This window comes from Eubalaena glacialis, chromosome 8 (genome assembly GCF_028564815.1).
Source record: "Eubalaena glacialis isolate mEubGla1 chromosome 8, mEubGla1.1.hap2.+ XY, whole genome shotgun sequence".
NCBI lineage: Eukaryota > Metazoa > Chordata > Mammalia > Artiodactyla > Balaenidae > Eubalaena > Eubalaena glacialis.
In genome coordinates, this window is record NC_083723.1 from 47,098,103 (window position 1) to 47,113,542 (window position 15,440).

Sequence of the window (15,440 nt, forward strand, 5' to 3'; positions counted from 1 at the left end):
TCCAGAACCATCATCTTGCTTATAGAAAAACTAAGCCCTGGAAAGTTTAAGTGACTTGTTCCAGGTCACAAATCAAAACTAAAAAGTGCTCATCCACTTTTCTATCATATTGAATTGTCTCAAATTAAGAGAGGTTGCCTACCTTAGAATTCAGTGCTTGGAATGTATGAAGCCTCACTTGCATTGGTTTTATATCTTTGGTCTAGCTCAAAGGTATTTCCAAATATTTCAGGAGTAATTTATTATGTGGGTAACCTGTAATTTCCCAAATTACTTGGTTGATGCAGTATTAGTATTACCTTCATAGATACAATGTATAGGATTTTAGGATCAACTGCTTGAAATTAAGAGAAATCAATCAATAATTCTTTTGTTTATTCCAATAGTATAATGATGGAACTGAAATAACTACCTGGTTATTTTAGAAATTATATACTTATAGCATGCTTTTTTTTTTGGTTCTTTAGCTAGTTTAATTTAGCTGGTATTAACTTTAGTGACCTTTTCTACTTTATCTCCTTTACCTTTCACTCTTTCTATTTATCTATCTATCTACCTTTTATTATTGCTGTTGTTTTAGTTGTTATATTTACTAAAGAGATTTTGCAGTTTTATCTCATTTGTTGATTGGATTTGGATGTAGCCCCGAAAAATGTCAACTTTTGCTTTCCACTGTTACCAGCACTGTTGGTAGGTTTCCCCTTGAATTATGTGCAATAACATTTTAGGTTTTCTACTATCATCCAGAGGTATTAAGAAGGGGTGTTGCATCTTACAAGGACTTTAGAAGTTTAATATACTTTATTTCTGAATTTACTTCAGTATATTCATTATCCAATTTGGAAAAATTTAAAGGAAGACACTAGAAAAATGGCATAGGTAGCTTCAATACAACTATTTGTAGGAGTGTTCACATACCTCCAAATTACAAGTTTTCACAAATAAAAGTATTTAAAATAGACAACTCTGATTTCTACAATATATCAGTGATTTGTAAACCCTTGGGTGGGGTCAGTGAAAGGAAGGATGTCACTGAAATATTTTTTAAATGAAAAATTATTGGTGATTATATTACCTCTCTCCCAGGGTCGTTGAGGATGAAATTAACACTAACACTGGGCTTGGTCACTCAGAAAAAATAATTATATATATCAGAAAGTTATAACAAACTTATAAAAATCAAAATATGTCCCTCAAGATATTCCATATTATTCACATAGTAGCTTCTTTCAGAGAGGGAGATGAAGATGCGATGCCTCTATTTTCTATGTCCTGGGAAAGGTGGTAAAGCTTTAAATCATGTTCGCACTCTTCCCTCTCCATCCACATTGGCCTTACAACTGACTTTTTCAAGACATTTTAATAATCAGTTCAATCTTTTTTGATCTAATGCATCACCATTTTGCAGCTGTCTCCCATTCACTCCCTAGCTTTACAGATAATAGGATCAATGATCACTTTAGGGAACAAAAGTAATAGCATATAACTTCAATACAACACGTATTTGAAATGAGAGTAAAGTTAGCTTAATAACATGGTAGAGAGGATTTTTTTCTTACATAAATACAATATGTGATGGCTCAGTGTACTATAGTTCTTGCATTTATGCTATAATGTTGCCTTTTAAGTGTGTCTTCCTTTCTAAAGGTGTTTTTGGTTCAGAACTTATTTTGGAAGAAGACACTTAAAATAAATACAGTTTAAGTGGGGACCAAAATTTCAGAGTAAATAATGGATAAAAGTTTGATTAAGACATCATAAAGAAAGTAAATTCATTTTATCTTTAGTAAGTTTAGTTTATAATTCCAGCTATGTCCAAATAAATAGAATGAACAAAGAGTTTATCAAGGACCAAGTTTTGGTTTTGTGCTAAAAAAATGCTAACACAATTAAGATCTTTACCTTTAAATAACACAATAAAGATCTCTACCTTTAAAAGATTAATAGTAAGGAGAATCATATTTGAAAGAAAAAAATATTCAAGATCTACATCAATTTTTCAAGGGCAACTCAATTTTTCAATATTTATTTCATTCTCCTTTGAAACTGAAATATTCTCAGTTTGCTTGCAAAACAAGCGGTCCTGTTTGAGTGAACGTAATTATAAAAATAGTTTTGAAAAATGTTCTTACATAATCCTGAAACTGATCACCTAGATCATGAATACTAAGATAACAAGGATGTTATCTTTAAACGGAATCCAAATAATTTGATTTATATAAAAATCCTGCCCAAAGGAGACATTTCCAGTGTAGACAAATACAAATTAATAATAGCATATTGATTTACATGGCTAATGCTACAACAAACACTGAGTATTATTTTTCATATCATTCAAATGTAGTCAATGGCCATAAAGTAAAGAGGAATTTGGACAATTATTTGGTAAACACATGTCCAGTCCCATGGAATCCAACATCTCTAATTAATTTCATTAATATTCCTACCTTCTCCAAATAGATCATTTTCAAACACTTTCTCTCCTCCTATACTTGGTTATATCCCAGTGAACTGTAAAGATTACGAGAGAGAACCAGACCAGAACAAATAACAAAATAATTCTGTTTTCAGATATTTCTAAACATGATGGTGTCTGTGCATATACACTTAAGTCAATGACTAATTGCAATGTTCTACTTCAATTTCAGTTGAAGACAGACAAAACTCATGCTTTTGTCATTCTTCAAATTTTTCCCACATATCTTTAATTGGTTATTTGATAAATATTACTAGGATGGGAGATTTATGGGGACAGTGATTTTTGTCTATTGTGTCCACTGCAGAATCACTAACACTTTGAAGAGTTTCTGAAACATACTATTCGTTAAAAAAAAATGTGTGTATGAATGTGAATAAATGATGAGCAACTAATATGGGTAATTCAGATAATGTTTTCTGTAAATGATAAATACATATTTTCAGAATTCCCTTTTTAGCTTTAATTATTTAAAAACACAATAAATTATATGTTTGAAATTAAGGATCAAGGATTAGGTAAGAGGTAAGAAACTTAACGTTTCCTCACATTTGAATCAAAGTGATGATCTTCAGTGTTTCTATTGTTATTTATGCTAACAATGAATTTGCAATGAATAGGACCACTAATATAGATAATACAATAGAATATTAAAGAAACAAATAATTTATAAATGTTTTTCCAATAAATTTTATCATTAAAATAAGGACACAAATAAAACGGATTCTACCTTTGTAATACTCCCTCTCATTCTACCTTAGGCTAGGAACAACTTGATTAAAGTTGATAGACAACTTACCAGTCAAACTGCAAATGTAAATAATGAATATGGGCATGTAATCATAACTTAATCTAAATCATGCCCAATAAAATATTTAAAATAAAAATATAAAATAAAAAATCATTTGTCAATCTTAAATTACAAATTAACATTAAATAAGAAAAGAAAGTAGGGGTTCCAAAATGCAATACAAGATATAAAAGGCATAGAAAATTTAGAGGCAAATATGATAATTATATCTTGTAAGAAATTTCTAATTATCCAACATCATTGACTATTGGAAAAATTATGATTATGCCCAGGTATAGATCAGTGGCTCTTAAATATTTTGGTCTTAAGACCCCTTTTCCAGTCTTAAATATTGTTGAATTTCTTAAAGAACTTAGCTTTATGTGAGTTATATCTATCAATATTTATCATATTCAAAATTAAGAAAAATTTAACATAAGCAGTTGACAAATACATATTCCATTAACCATCAAAGCAATGATGTCATGACATCTCATGGAAATGTAGGAAAAGTCCACTGCACACTAAGGAAGGAATGAGAGTAAAAAAGGCAAATAACATCTTATGAGTCTTAAGAATTTTTTGACCTTGTAGAGTCCTGAAAAGGTCTCTGGGACACCTAGGGATCAATGGACACACTTTGAGAATCACTGGTCTACATCTACAGTGATGAAAATGAAGTATGAACTGTGAAAATGAAAAAAAAAAAAAAGAAACAATTAGCATCAACTTTTTTTGACAATCATCTTAAACCAGTATATACATGACAATCATTCTATGGTGTCTTTTATTTTTTATTTTCTGCACTAAAAAAATCAAGTTCTAACGCCTTACTTGAAAAGATTTATTATTATTATCATCACCCTTTTAATTTCTCTAAGCTTCTTCAGAATTTGTTTCACCCAGAACTTCGCAACTCTAGAATTATAAGGTCTAAATTAAATATTATATGTATCATAAAAAGTTGCTTGTCTCTTCTATTTTTGCCTAAAAAACCCCACAAAAATCCATATTACACAGAAATCCAGAGTAAATAATTTGGCAGGCATGAAACAATGCAAATTCTTCCCAAAACAGCTTTTCTCTACATTGTCTCTTCAATTTTCTTGTACATTAATAGTTGGATGGAGCCAAAGTATTTACTTTAAAAATGTCAGTAGCAATGAGAATGCTTTACAGTAAACTAAAGGTATATAAAGTATATATATATCCATATAGAAATTTGAATTGTGTAGTATAAAAATTACATTTTCTCTCTCTCTAGATTCCGACCTCATTTTACCTAAAGAGTCAGATAAAAATATAATGTGACCTGTATGTATAACTGAAGCACTTTGCTGTATACCAGAAACTAACACAACATTGTATATCAACTATACTTCAAAAATTTTTTTTAAATAAAAATAAAAGCTATAAGATCTCTTAAAAAAAAATAATGTGACCTATAGAACTTAAAATAATGTAGTTTTTAGTTTCAAATGTCTTAATGAGGAAAAGTAGATTTTGCTTCTGTGTTCTTTTAAGAATAAAGTAGAAGTAGAAATTTTATTCCATTGTCTTTCTTATGTTTAGAAATAGGGACCTTCCTCCTGACTTTTTTCTTTTTTTTTTAATTTTTTTTTTTTTGGCCGCACTTTGAGGCTTGTGGGACCTCAGTTTCCCAACCAGGGATTGAACCCGGGCCCTTGGCGGTGAGAGTGTGGAGTCATAACCACTGGACCACCAGGGAATTCCTACCTCCTCATTTTCATCAAGCATTTTCTTCTTAAAAACTTATCTGTTCTTGTTTGATTTGTAATATTAATATTTTGATTAGGTTCTGTTCAAATGATCATTTAATTAATTTTACCTTTCAGTATTTTAAAACACATTGAGGTATAAAGCTATGGTTCTATCTACATTATTTCTCTTTATACATCTGAAAACCATAATACCCCAATCAAAATATTGCTGAAATGTTTTCATTTGAAATCCGAAAGTTTTTTTTTGTCACCTCAATGATTAAAATATATATTTACAGACTTAACAAAGTAATAAAATAAAAAAAGGCTATTTTTCACAGTCTGACTCATTATACATAAAGATTCCTTTCATCCTATCCCATCCCCATATGTCCCCCTCCCTCCCAAAGATTATCTTGCACAACAGAGAATGGGTGAAATATCATGATTTTACATAATGTAGTACATTCGGATGAAAAGTGGGAAAAAAATCAAGTAATTCATGGATAGATACCTGGAATTAGGCAATGTTGTTAAGTAGCTACCTATTAGCCTTTGGCATTCCTCCACCTCTCTCCAGCTGGCATTTCACCCAGTTCCAGGATCCTTCCTACCCAGGTGATAACGTTCCCAGCCCCAAGCTCAGATTGTACCCTCTGTCCATGGTCCCGCACTGTGTCCCCATCAGCCTTCTCATGCTCCATGCTTCTCATTTCTTTCCTCCATCAGCATTTACTTGCCTGTCTCATTTGCTCTGGGTCCTGCTCTCTGCTGGTAATTTGGTAAATTAACGTTTTGAAAATAAATTTGTTTACACCTAAAATAAAATAATTTGCAATCCAAAAAGTAAGTTTAACTTTGTTAAAGACATGTCATAAATAGCATTTAAGGGACTTTGACATGTTAAAAATGAGGCCTTTCTCTTCTCGGATCATGTATTAATAGTCCCGCTCAATCATATAGGCCCATAGTTAGATCACGTGACAAAGGCACAGCAATACTGAAGCCAAGTTTGATACTTAGATAGGCCAGTTGGTCCTGCTATTCATGTCAGATGAAATGAACATAGAAGTCCTCAGTATGAACCAGTAATTCTTTAAGTGGATGGCTTGACACACTCATGGCTACTACTAGAAAAGAACAAAAGTATCCATTGATGATACGTCAGTGAATTCACCTTTGGGAAGGAAGGTGCATAAACAAGAGACAGTGTCATATGTTCAGAGCTATATATTTACTGTCTGTGCCTCTGCATGTGCAGCAGAGATATTTCTGGCAATGAATGTGAAATGACTATAGAAAGATTTGAAAATGCATAACCAATCTTTCTAAGAAAATATGGAAACTCTTAAAAATCCAAAACTTTAGAAGAACACTTTGATTTTCACAGACAACAAAGAAATACAACCCTTGCCCCCAGAGAAATAGGCAGAAAACTTTGAAAGCTGAAATCCAATTTGATTCTCTCAGATTTTTGCTGACTATTTGCTGTGTTCACATCATTACAGTTTGTTTTCTTTTTATTTTAAACTATCCAAAGTTTCCTTTTTAAAGCTTTTCTCTGCTGCCTTTCTTTTCTTTGCACAAACACATTGAAATGAGGAATGTTAAGTCTGTTTTTATTAACCTCTTACACACATTCCAGAAGACTTCACCTCCAAATGATCTCATTCTGATTTCTTTCCCTTTTGAACCCTCTCCTTTCCAGAAACAGAGAACACCAAATTCCTTCTGATCAAAAGTGACCATCTGCTTCCGGTCAGAAGAGAATGGACCACTGATCAGCTACTGCCTTTGTAACCATCACTTCTCTCCACTCCCAGTGCCCGCCCTGTTTCCCAACCCAGCCACCCATACCACTTGCCCAAGACAGCAGCTCTCACAGAGAGATGGCTTAGTCAGAGTTCACCACGGCAATATGGAGAGGAAACTCTTCTTTGACAGGTGCCGCAAAGGAGCCTTACGGAAAGTGGAGTTTCCAGCAGCGGTCTGTGGAAGTAGCTTCAGGACCTTCTCCTACAATTCGGCCACAACAAGTGACCTTCAGTCATAGTTCCTCACACAACTCAGTTAATGATTCATCTTCTTACTAACCTCTCCAAGCTCTCAACTTATTGCCCAGGGTGGAGGGATACTTCTATCCATCCTGTATGAGTGTTTCTAAACTTAAAGCTTACCTAAAATCTCAGCATCAAACAAAAACAGCTCAGGAATTTAAAAATGCCCTTAATATATATATAAAATGTAATATGTTCCATAGCAACTAAATTAATTTTCAAGGTTTTAAAAATACTTCAATTTGTTTTAGTTTGGGTATGGTTTTAAAAAACAACCTATTTTGAAACTCTTTTCCCTCGTTGGCGTTACCTTCCAAAGCAGCCGGGCCTATATTCCACCCAACCAACTGGCTTGGAAAAAAACATTTCCAGGGATTTCTAAATACAAACGGAGAGTTGTTTAGGTATCAGGATGATCTGGCACAATCTGTCTAAATCCTGTCCTTCAGGTTTCCTAGCATGCAACTAAACCCTGGAGGGAGAGAAAAAGTTCCTCCTGGCTTACTCCATAATTCTTACCTGACCCATATTTTCTGCTACTTCAAGCAGAAATCTACTGAAAAGCTCACCAAAAAAAATATATATATATATATATATATCTATGAAAAGCTCTTTAGGGACAATTTCGTCACCCTTGATAGAAATGACTGCAGATGTACACACAGCCTCCTCTACAGAGCCTGCTTACTGCTGCACTCAGCTTGTGCAGTGGAAGGGTTTTACTTCCTTGGTTTGTGGCAGCTTAATTATCAGCCTTCAGAAAAGAGGATCAATTAGGTAGACCAAGTCTAAATTGCATTCCGCCATAATTTCTAGCAACCTCTAATCATTTGTAAGGACTGGAGTGTAAACAGCAAATTAGTAAATGACAATTGTTTTTAGTGAAATCAGGAGAGTTTGATTTCAAAGGAGCCAACGTATTTAAAAAGCAAAGGCTTATTAGGTGCAGTCATAAACACGGGTTAGATTGCCGATTCTGACAATTTCCAGCTATGCGTTCTTCATCAGTCATGCTGCCACCCGCACACCCCGACTCTCTGATGGCTCACTCAGAAAACAGAAATGAAAATATCTGCAACGAATCCCTCATCCACTAGGTGTGACAAAATGAGAAAATGGGTGATGAAACACTTTGCACAATGTGAAGAGCTATTCTAAATGTATGAGAATATCCATTAGAGCATTATTCAAAGAAAGGGAGTTAAAATGCATTTTGCTGCACATTTTAAGACCCACACCTAGGAAAACTCAGACAAAGTATCATAGGAATACTTAAATCATGATAATTAAAAATAGAGTGAAATAAGAGAAGCATTTGACTACTGTGACATTTACAATTATGAAATATTTGCAGTAAGAAAATGAAGTAAGAAATCAACTGAACTTATTTGATGGAAAAAAAGGTGAGAGGTGGAATTTTAAGTACTCTTGGACAGTACTAGTAAGGCTAACTAGAAAAGGGAAACTGCTTTGGTGATAGTCTATAAACTGAGCTGAGTAAATGCATATTCACAATTATCTTAATATTTAAGCTGTTTCCTTAACTGCCTGCTACTTCAAGGAACATCACAGTGGTTTGCCCTTTGTACTGCCACATACATCCTCCATTGCTCCTAAATATCTGATTAGTTGGGACAAAAGCATATTAAATTTTAAAAATTTCTGAGAATACAGAGAAATGCAGTAGGAGAGTACAAGTCTTAATTTTAGTTTTGTGGAAAGTACAGAATCATAGAATCAAGTGTTTTAGGGCTGGAAGGGACTTAAGGGGGCAAACACTGCTATCGTTTTTTTTTAATCCTTTCTTTGATATATGTTTTTGAATTAAAATTAAAATTAAATTTGAATTACAATGAAGATAATTTTATAATCACCCTGGTTTGATCCCTGTCACTGGCAGTGAGTGGCATTCTTTCTTGGGGAAAATTCCACAAATTGTTGGTGTCAAGTTAGGGACAGATATTAACTTGCTTTCCTTCCTAACAAAGCCATGGAATCAAGTCTAGGTGCCTGTCCGGAGCAAGACTCATTGGATTTGTCTTCCTCTATCCAGAAAGCTGAGAAGATTGTGAAGTAGATCACACGTGCAAGAAAGGAAGAGTGGAAGCATTGCCTAGAGTAGCCCAACCCCATTATTTATTTACGTTTATGTAAGCTCTGGTGCTTTTATTTGGTAATAATTCCCCATCTATCTTATGCTTCCGACATGAAACTTTGTCCTGCAACTCAATATTCTATCATTATAGCTTGCACTAGCAACGAAGCAGTAACTTTAAATTCTCTATTGCAAGGAATCAAATGAGAAAGCAAAAACTGACACACTCATTTTAAGCTGTATCATATAACAATGGCTCAGAACCCAGTGGTTTATGAATGAAATAAAGATACTTTATTTATTACACAGGCACTTGGATATTCACATGCCCAACACATCTGATACACTTGACAACTACGGAAACATGAGTGGAAAAAATGTGTTCGTAGGATCAAGAAAGAACTTTCACCACGTAAAGGTGAATGAGTGCATTAACAATTTTTTCCTTTACTTTCTTCTAAGAATTTCCAAAATCCACTGAATTTTTTTAAAAAGTTACACTTGAAATAATATTCAACAAAAACTGATCTACATTCCAACTGGTATGCTAACTCGAATTGTGAGCAGTTTAAACTTTTATCACAGTGAAACATATTTATAGTCATGCTTGAACAGATTAGGTTAGTAGCATGCGTTCCATTCTGCAATATGAATACTGTTAATCTATTTCCCAACAAAAGTCAAAAGATGCCCAGTGCATAGAAAAATACAAATCACTGTAGTCAATATATTATGGGACTGATCTTGGGACTTACACAGTGATGATGAAGTCCTGAAATGCCATGCCCACAAAAGCACATTAAAAAGTGGATAAACATACTTTATCAGACAATCTCTAAAAATTAAAAGATGAGGGCTTTAAATTTGGGGGATGTTCTTGCTGTGTGCTTTGAATAGCGCCTTTCTGCTCACCTCCTTCTGGCTTGACTGGTCCATCAGACATCACCTTCCTGAGGGCTAGCTGGCTTTGGTCTTGGTTGCCATTAGCTGGTGGAGGCAGATTATCAGACTGAGATCTTTGAATGGGGAGGACTCCTGCTATGCTGTGTCTGTGCTGCTTCCTGGCATGATTAGACTGACCGCTTTTATGTGCTGCTGTGGTAGTGTGGGTGAAATGGAAACCCAGAGTATGTATCCTCAGATGGAACCAGCTTGAATGTTATTCATGCAAACAGAAGTGATCTTTTGCTCTATCGAAGTAAGTTGTGTTTTCAAATGCCAAAATGACACCACATGCACAGCACTAAAGGGGGTTAAAACTGGCTGTTTCTTTGGAAATGATGACTTTGGGAGATGGGGAGAACATTCATCTATCTCTGTTGTTTGGCTGATGCCTCTTGGAAGTAACAGTGCCCCTACATTTTTAAAGTCTCTGTACTCACTAAGTTCTTATATAATTCTATCAATTGAAAATTACAGCAGTTAAGATGGGTGAATTGTTATGCTTTAATTGATATCTTGACTTCCAAAGGATTTCCAATGGTTAGAAAAAAGAATAACCCTATAAATTCTCTTGTATCATATACACAGTGTGATCCAACAGAATGGACCCAACTGTGCTCCTTAACGAGGTAACATGGCCTCATCGAATATGCTTAAACATATATTAATATTACATACTTTTTTGAGAATATAAGAAACATTATTTTCTTTACAGATTTTTTTCCCAAAAGACTAGAAAGTTTCTCACACGGAAAGCTTCATTATTTCACATGCATAATTTATTAAAAATTTTAAGCGTAAAATGGTTTTTCCATTTCCCCTAGGTTCTAGAACTTGACTGTTGGTTACATGACTCTTCTGCCTAAAATTTTTTACTGTTTTTCAGAGGTGAGACTCTCATTGCTAATCTGCTCAAAATGCTTATGTGTGTGCCTTTTTTTGGTGTAATGCCTGGAAAACCGGCAGCCACTTGTGCTTATAATTCCTGTATTCTAAAGGATATTTAAGTGCACACAAAAAGGACACACAACATAGTTTTGCCTGCACGCATCACAGACACAGCTACCAAATACTATGAGCCAGGTTGGATGGATGGTGGAGACAAAGGAGAAACAGCCAGTTTTATTTCGTTCTATGTAAATTAAAACAAAAAAGAACTAAATGAGAGAGAGCATATTTATGTATCGATACTGTTCCTACACAGACAAAGGGACAGAGAACAGAGGGAGCAGGGAATGCACAAAACAAAGCAAATGGGGAAGGACAGCAGGAAAGAAAGGCAACAGATGAACATTAAGCTGCCATGCTGAGGAATTTATTTGCGTCTTTTACTTGGTTGAAGGCGGAGTTGTTGCACGGCGGCTTCGGCAGCGGCTATAGCAGCCCCTGCATCTTCCAGGTGGGTCTGAGTGACGCTGGTTTTGCTTTGACTGCGAGATGGTCCATGAGAGCGGAGATGGCCTTCGGATGAGGATTTCGAGCTACCGGGACTACTATGGGATTTCTCAATGGTGGGAACCTGCATGTCTGGTTACAAAAGGGTAAAACACGAGTTAAAGTTGCTCCAGCGTTCCTCCTGTCAAGCTGGGTCTCACATAATTTGAAACCGTCTAAGATTTATGTTAATTCTGTTTCTTTTTTGGCGCATTTATGCAACTGCTCACCATACAGCAATGCGATTCAACATTTGGGAGGAAAGGCAAGAGGATGATAATCTTGAGAAGAGAGGTTTGAGAAGAGGAATACATCCTAAGCAGTCTCATATAAATGAATATATTAACTTATAGCTTCACCAAGCAACTCTGCTAATTCTAGTAGGGACCAGGTAAACAATAGGCTGACACTGCCACAGGAGGAGTTTTAAGTAAAATTCCTGGAGGAAGGTGTGTGAGTCACTGGGATACATGGAAGTGGGGACTGTATTATATCATCATCTCAGGTAATTTTAGAGACTGTATATATAAGATCACACATTTACTGTGGTAGTCATAGAGAGAGAGGTCTTTATACCAATCATCTTCCAGAATGTTAATTAGTGCAGAGTTGATCTGGCTAAGTGGAATCTAGAAATGATCTATACAACTCATAAGTAATCTATAGCACTTATTGTAGTCAGTGGTTTATTGTATCAACTCAGTGGCCTCCTGGACATGACCTCAGTTTTTCATCTCCTAGAACACTTGCATTTCCAATCCAAATTGCAAAGAACCACTTTTCAATTTGCTGTACTTCCTGAGAAGAGGCGAAAAGGAAGGAATACTCAGATCCAATATAAAAATTTTTATTTAATATTTATAAATAGCTCAGCATATCCTGGAAAGATACTACATGGTTCTCTCATACAGGCAGTAACTCATGTGATGATGAAGATTACTGTTGTGTTGTAGGATAACTGGTTAATGAACCTCCCAAAGGAAAAGCTCATTCCAATGGGAAAGCTGTGCATATTGCCAAACCCAACGTATGATGCTGCAATTTAAAAATAATAATAGTAGTTAAAAAATATCATAGAATTAGTTTGAATGCACCACTTAGGAAAGGTTTAAGTAATTTTCAGCATACCAATTGTTTTGATGACATGAGGAAAATGTTTTTGATATAATTAAAAAGCAGAATGCAAAACTGTTTATGTCCATATATTATATATATGATTTATGAGTAAGAATATACATATGAAAAAATAGGGATTTAAACAGAAGAAACATGCGTAAATGGTAATGATGATTATGCCTAGTCAATGAACTGTTGAGGATTTTTATGTTTTCTTTATGAAATACCCCAACGTATTTTATAAAGTCATATTAACCAAGATTTTGAGAGCTGAAAAAGACCCAATAGCTCATATAACCCAACCTCCTCTATTTTATAGGTTGAAAAACAGAGAAGCAGAGAGGTGAAGATCACAAAGGCATCAACCTAATTATGGGCTGATCTGAGACTAAAGCCCTTTTCTCCTGATTCCATATCCATTACTCTTTGCATGATATTATATTAAATATTTCCCAATATAATACCTTTCAAAAGATATTAAATATACAGGCACTCATATTCAAGAAGATACTGAGTGAACAAACAGACAAAAGCTTTTTTCTACTTGAAATATCTCCTACCCTTGGATGGGTCAGGGAAGATACCATGGCTTCTGCTTTTGATGACAGACGGCTTTGGGGACTGCTGGCTGCTTTGACTGGAATGGGACTTGCCATGATCAATGCTTTCAGTCTGTTCTTTGAGAGGATACCACCTAGGCGTGTTATCAAGGTGAGATGTGCTAGATAAATCAATCAATACCTGAAAAAAAGTGCAATAAGTGAATAAAATTTATGGATTAAGCTGTAATTCATTTGTTGTTTGTTTCTGTGATCTGAAACTTATTCAAGGACATAAGTCAAAGGATATAGTATAACCTTTAGGATGATGAGGTATTCCTCATTTTTCTTCACCCATGATACTGAGAATGTCTTGTGCATACCAGATGCTGTATAAACGTTTGGTTAAATCGAACTGTATGACATCTCTGACTATTAATTAAATTATTTGGAGATGATGCAAAAAGGTAGAGTCACAAGTCAATCTCTTTATGAAATAAAGTCTTCTTTTGTTAAATGGACACATGATATTCTTAAACTGGGCTAGTGTGTTTTTGCAGATTGTTTGATTTTAGTTACAAGAGGGACAAAATGAAAAAGAATGGCTAATTTTCAATTACTAACTTATTCTCTCTATTTTAAAACATACTTTAGTTCACATTTGAAACAGAGATATTACCAACAGTTTACAATAAGAAAGTGCTGTGTCATGGTTTAATTGGCAACATTTTTTCTTTCTTAGTGGTACATAAACAATGGCGCATTTTACAGTAGTTGGCATCTTAAATTTGAGCAGATATTAAAAACATAAAACCACACAATGGATATATGCTTTAGGTTCATGTGAACAATAAATTACAAGGACTTCAATAAATCAGCTTTTTGAAATAGGACAATAAATCAGATATAAGCGTACTCTAGAGTAGTCCTGTCTAAGACCAAGATTAGTCCAAGTGGCTATACCGCATGGAGCCTGCAGGTGAAGTTCAAATGATCTAGTTTTGATGGGAAAGAGGCATAGAGTGTAGGAACCAAACAAGACCTCATGTCACCCAGACTACTGAACTGTTTTCTATTGTCTCTATCAAAAGGATATTGTATTTTCTAGGTGTTATATATTTTTGGAGATTTATTTTTTTAACATTAATTCATAACTTCTGCTTTAAGCAAAGATCACTAAACAAAATATGTATTTTTGGACTATGACAGATGAAAAATATCACAGAATCTGACCATCCTGCCACATTTCATAATTAGGTTACATTCCTTGTGAATTTATAAAAATTGTTTTTACTGTTTTCTCCTACTTCTAGTTTTGCTTCTTAAAATATTTTGAGATGTTTTGTGGGACACTTAAAAGAAATATGTAAAATGTCACATCAAGTCATTCATACATGCAATGAGGAATAGCAATTAATAAACTGAAAATGCATGTGAAAAAAATCCAGCTCATTTTATAATATAATAAATTTATCTCAAATCTTTTACATAATCATTTGGATTCACAGCATGATTATATAACTTTCTATCAAAACAATTAATATTTCATCTTGCAAATTAATTATAAAGTACATCAAGTGGTAAAGTGAAAATTATTTCTCCAGCTGCTATTCATCTATTCAAAGAGTCATTCATAAATAAATTCTATCCACCAAAGAATTTTATCCAGAAATAGTTATCTTATACACTTAAGAAATATGCTTTCCATAAAGATTTAATTGATGGTTTATAGTGAAGCAAATAAAAAAAAGGAAACCATAGGCTCACCTCACCAAGAAAATCATTGGAAGAAAATCTATCATAATCCCAGACTGTCACCTCCAGTGTTTTCTTCTTGAGCTACAGTTCAAATCAAAATGTCATTAACCTCATTTCTCATCATAAATTTTCATTATACTCATATAATAGACTCATTTATATTTTCATTCCTTGAACTCTTTCCGCTTATGTAAAAATACTTTAAGTTTATATAAAACTGTATACTTACATTCAATATTATGTAAACTGTCAATCATTTTGTGGTCCAACCAAGTATTTGATCATAAGATACCTCACTATTTTGCAAAAAAAAAGGGTGATTTTTACTTATTTCCTGTTATTCTACCCCTGCCCATTATTAAAAGTACCAAGCAGAATCTATATATACTCTTTAAATACATGAAATTCATAGGTTGCAAAAATGTCTAGGTTATTCAAAGTATTTGGATTATAGTTTTTTGTTTCAGTAAATTGCCAAAACCCATTAGTAGCACTGTCTTATTTCTGCAGGT

The 15,440-nt window shown here is 34.1% G+C and overlaps 1 protein-coding gene across 1 annotated transcript in view; it reads right to left on the bottom strand.

The window, feature by feature from the left end:
• Positions 1–15,440, bottom strand: part of LOC133096174 (protein piccolo) — a 370,525-nt gene that overhangs the window by 54,308 nt on the left and 300,777 nt on the right. Inside the window, exons 18-20 of the mRNA XM_061197659.1 lie at positions 14,938–15,009; positions 13,192–13,372; positions 11,414–11,608 (exon numbers count right to left, since the gene is read on the bottom strand). Coding sequence (XP_061053642.1) covers positions 11,414–11,608; positions 13,192–13,372; positions 14,938–15,009 — 448 coding nt within the window. The remainder of the gene's footprint in view (positions 1–11,413; positions 11,609–13,191; positions 13,373–14,937; positions 15,010–15,440) is intronic.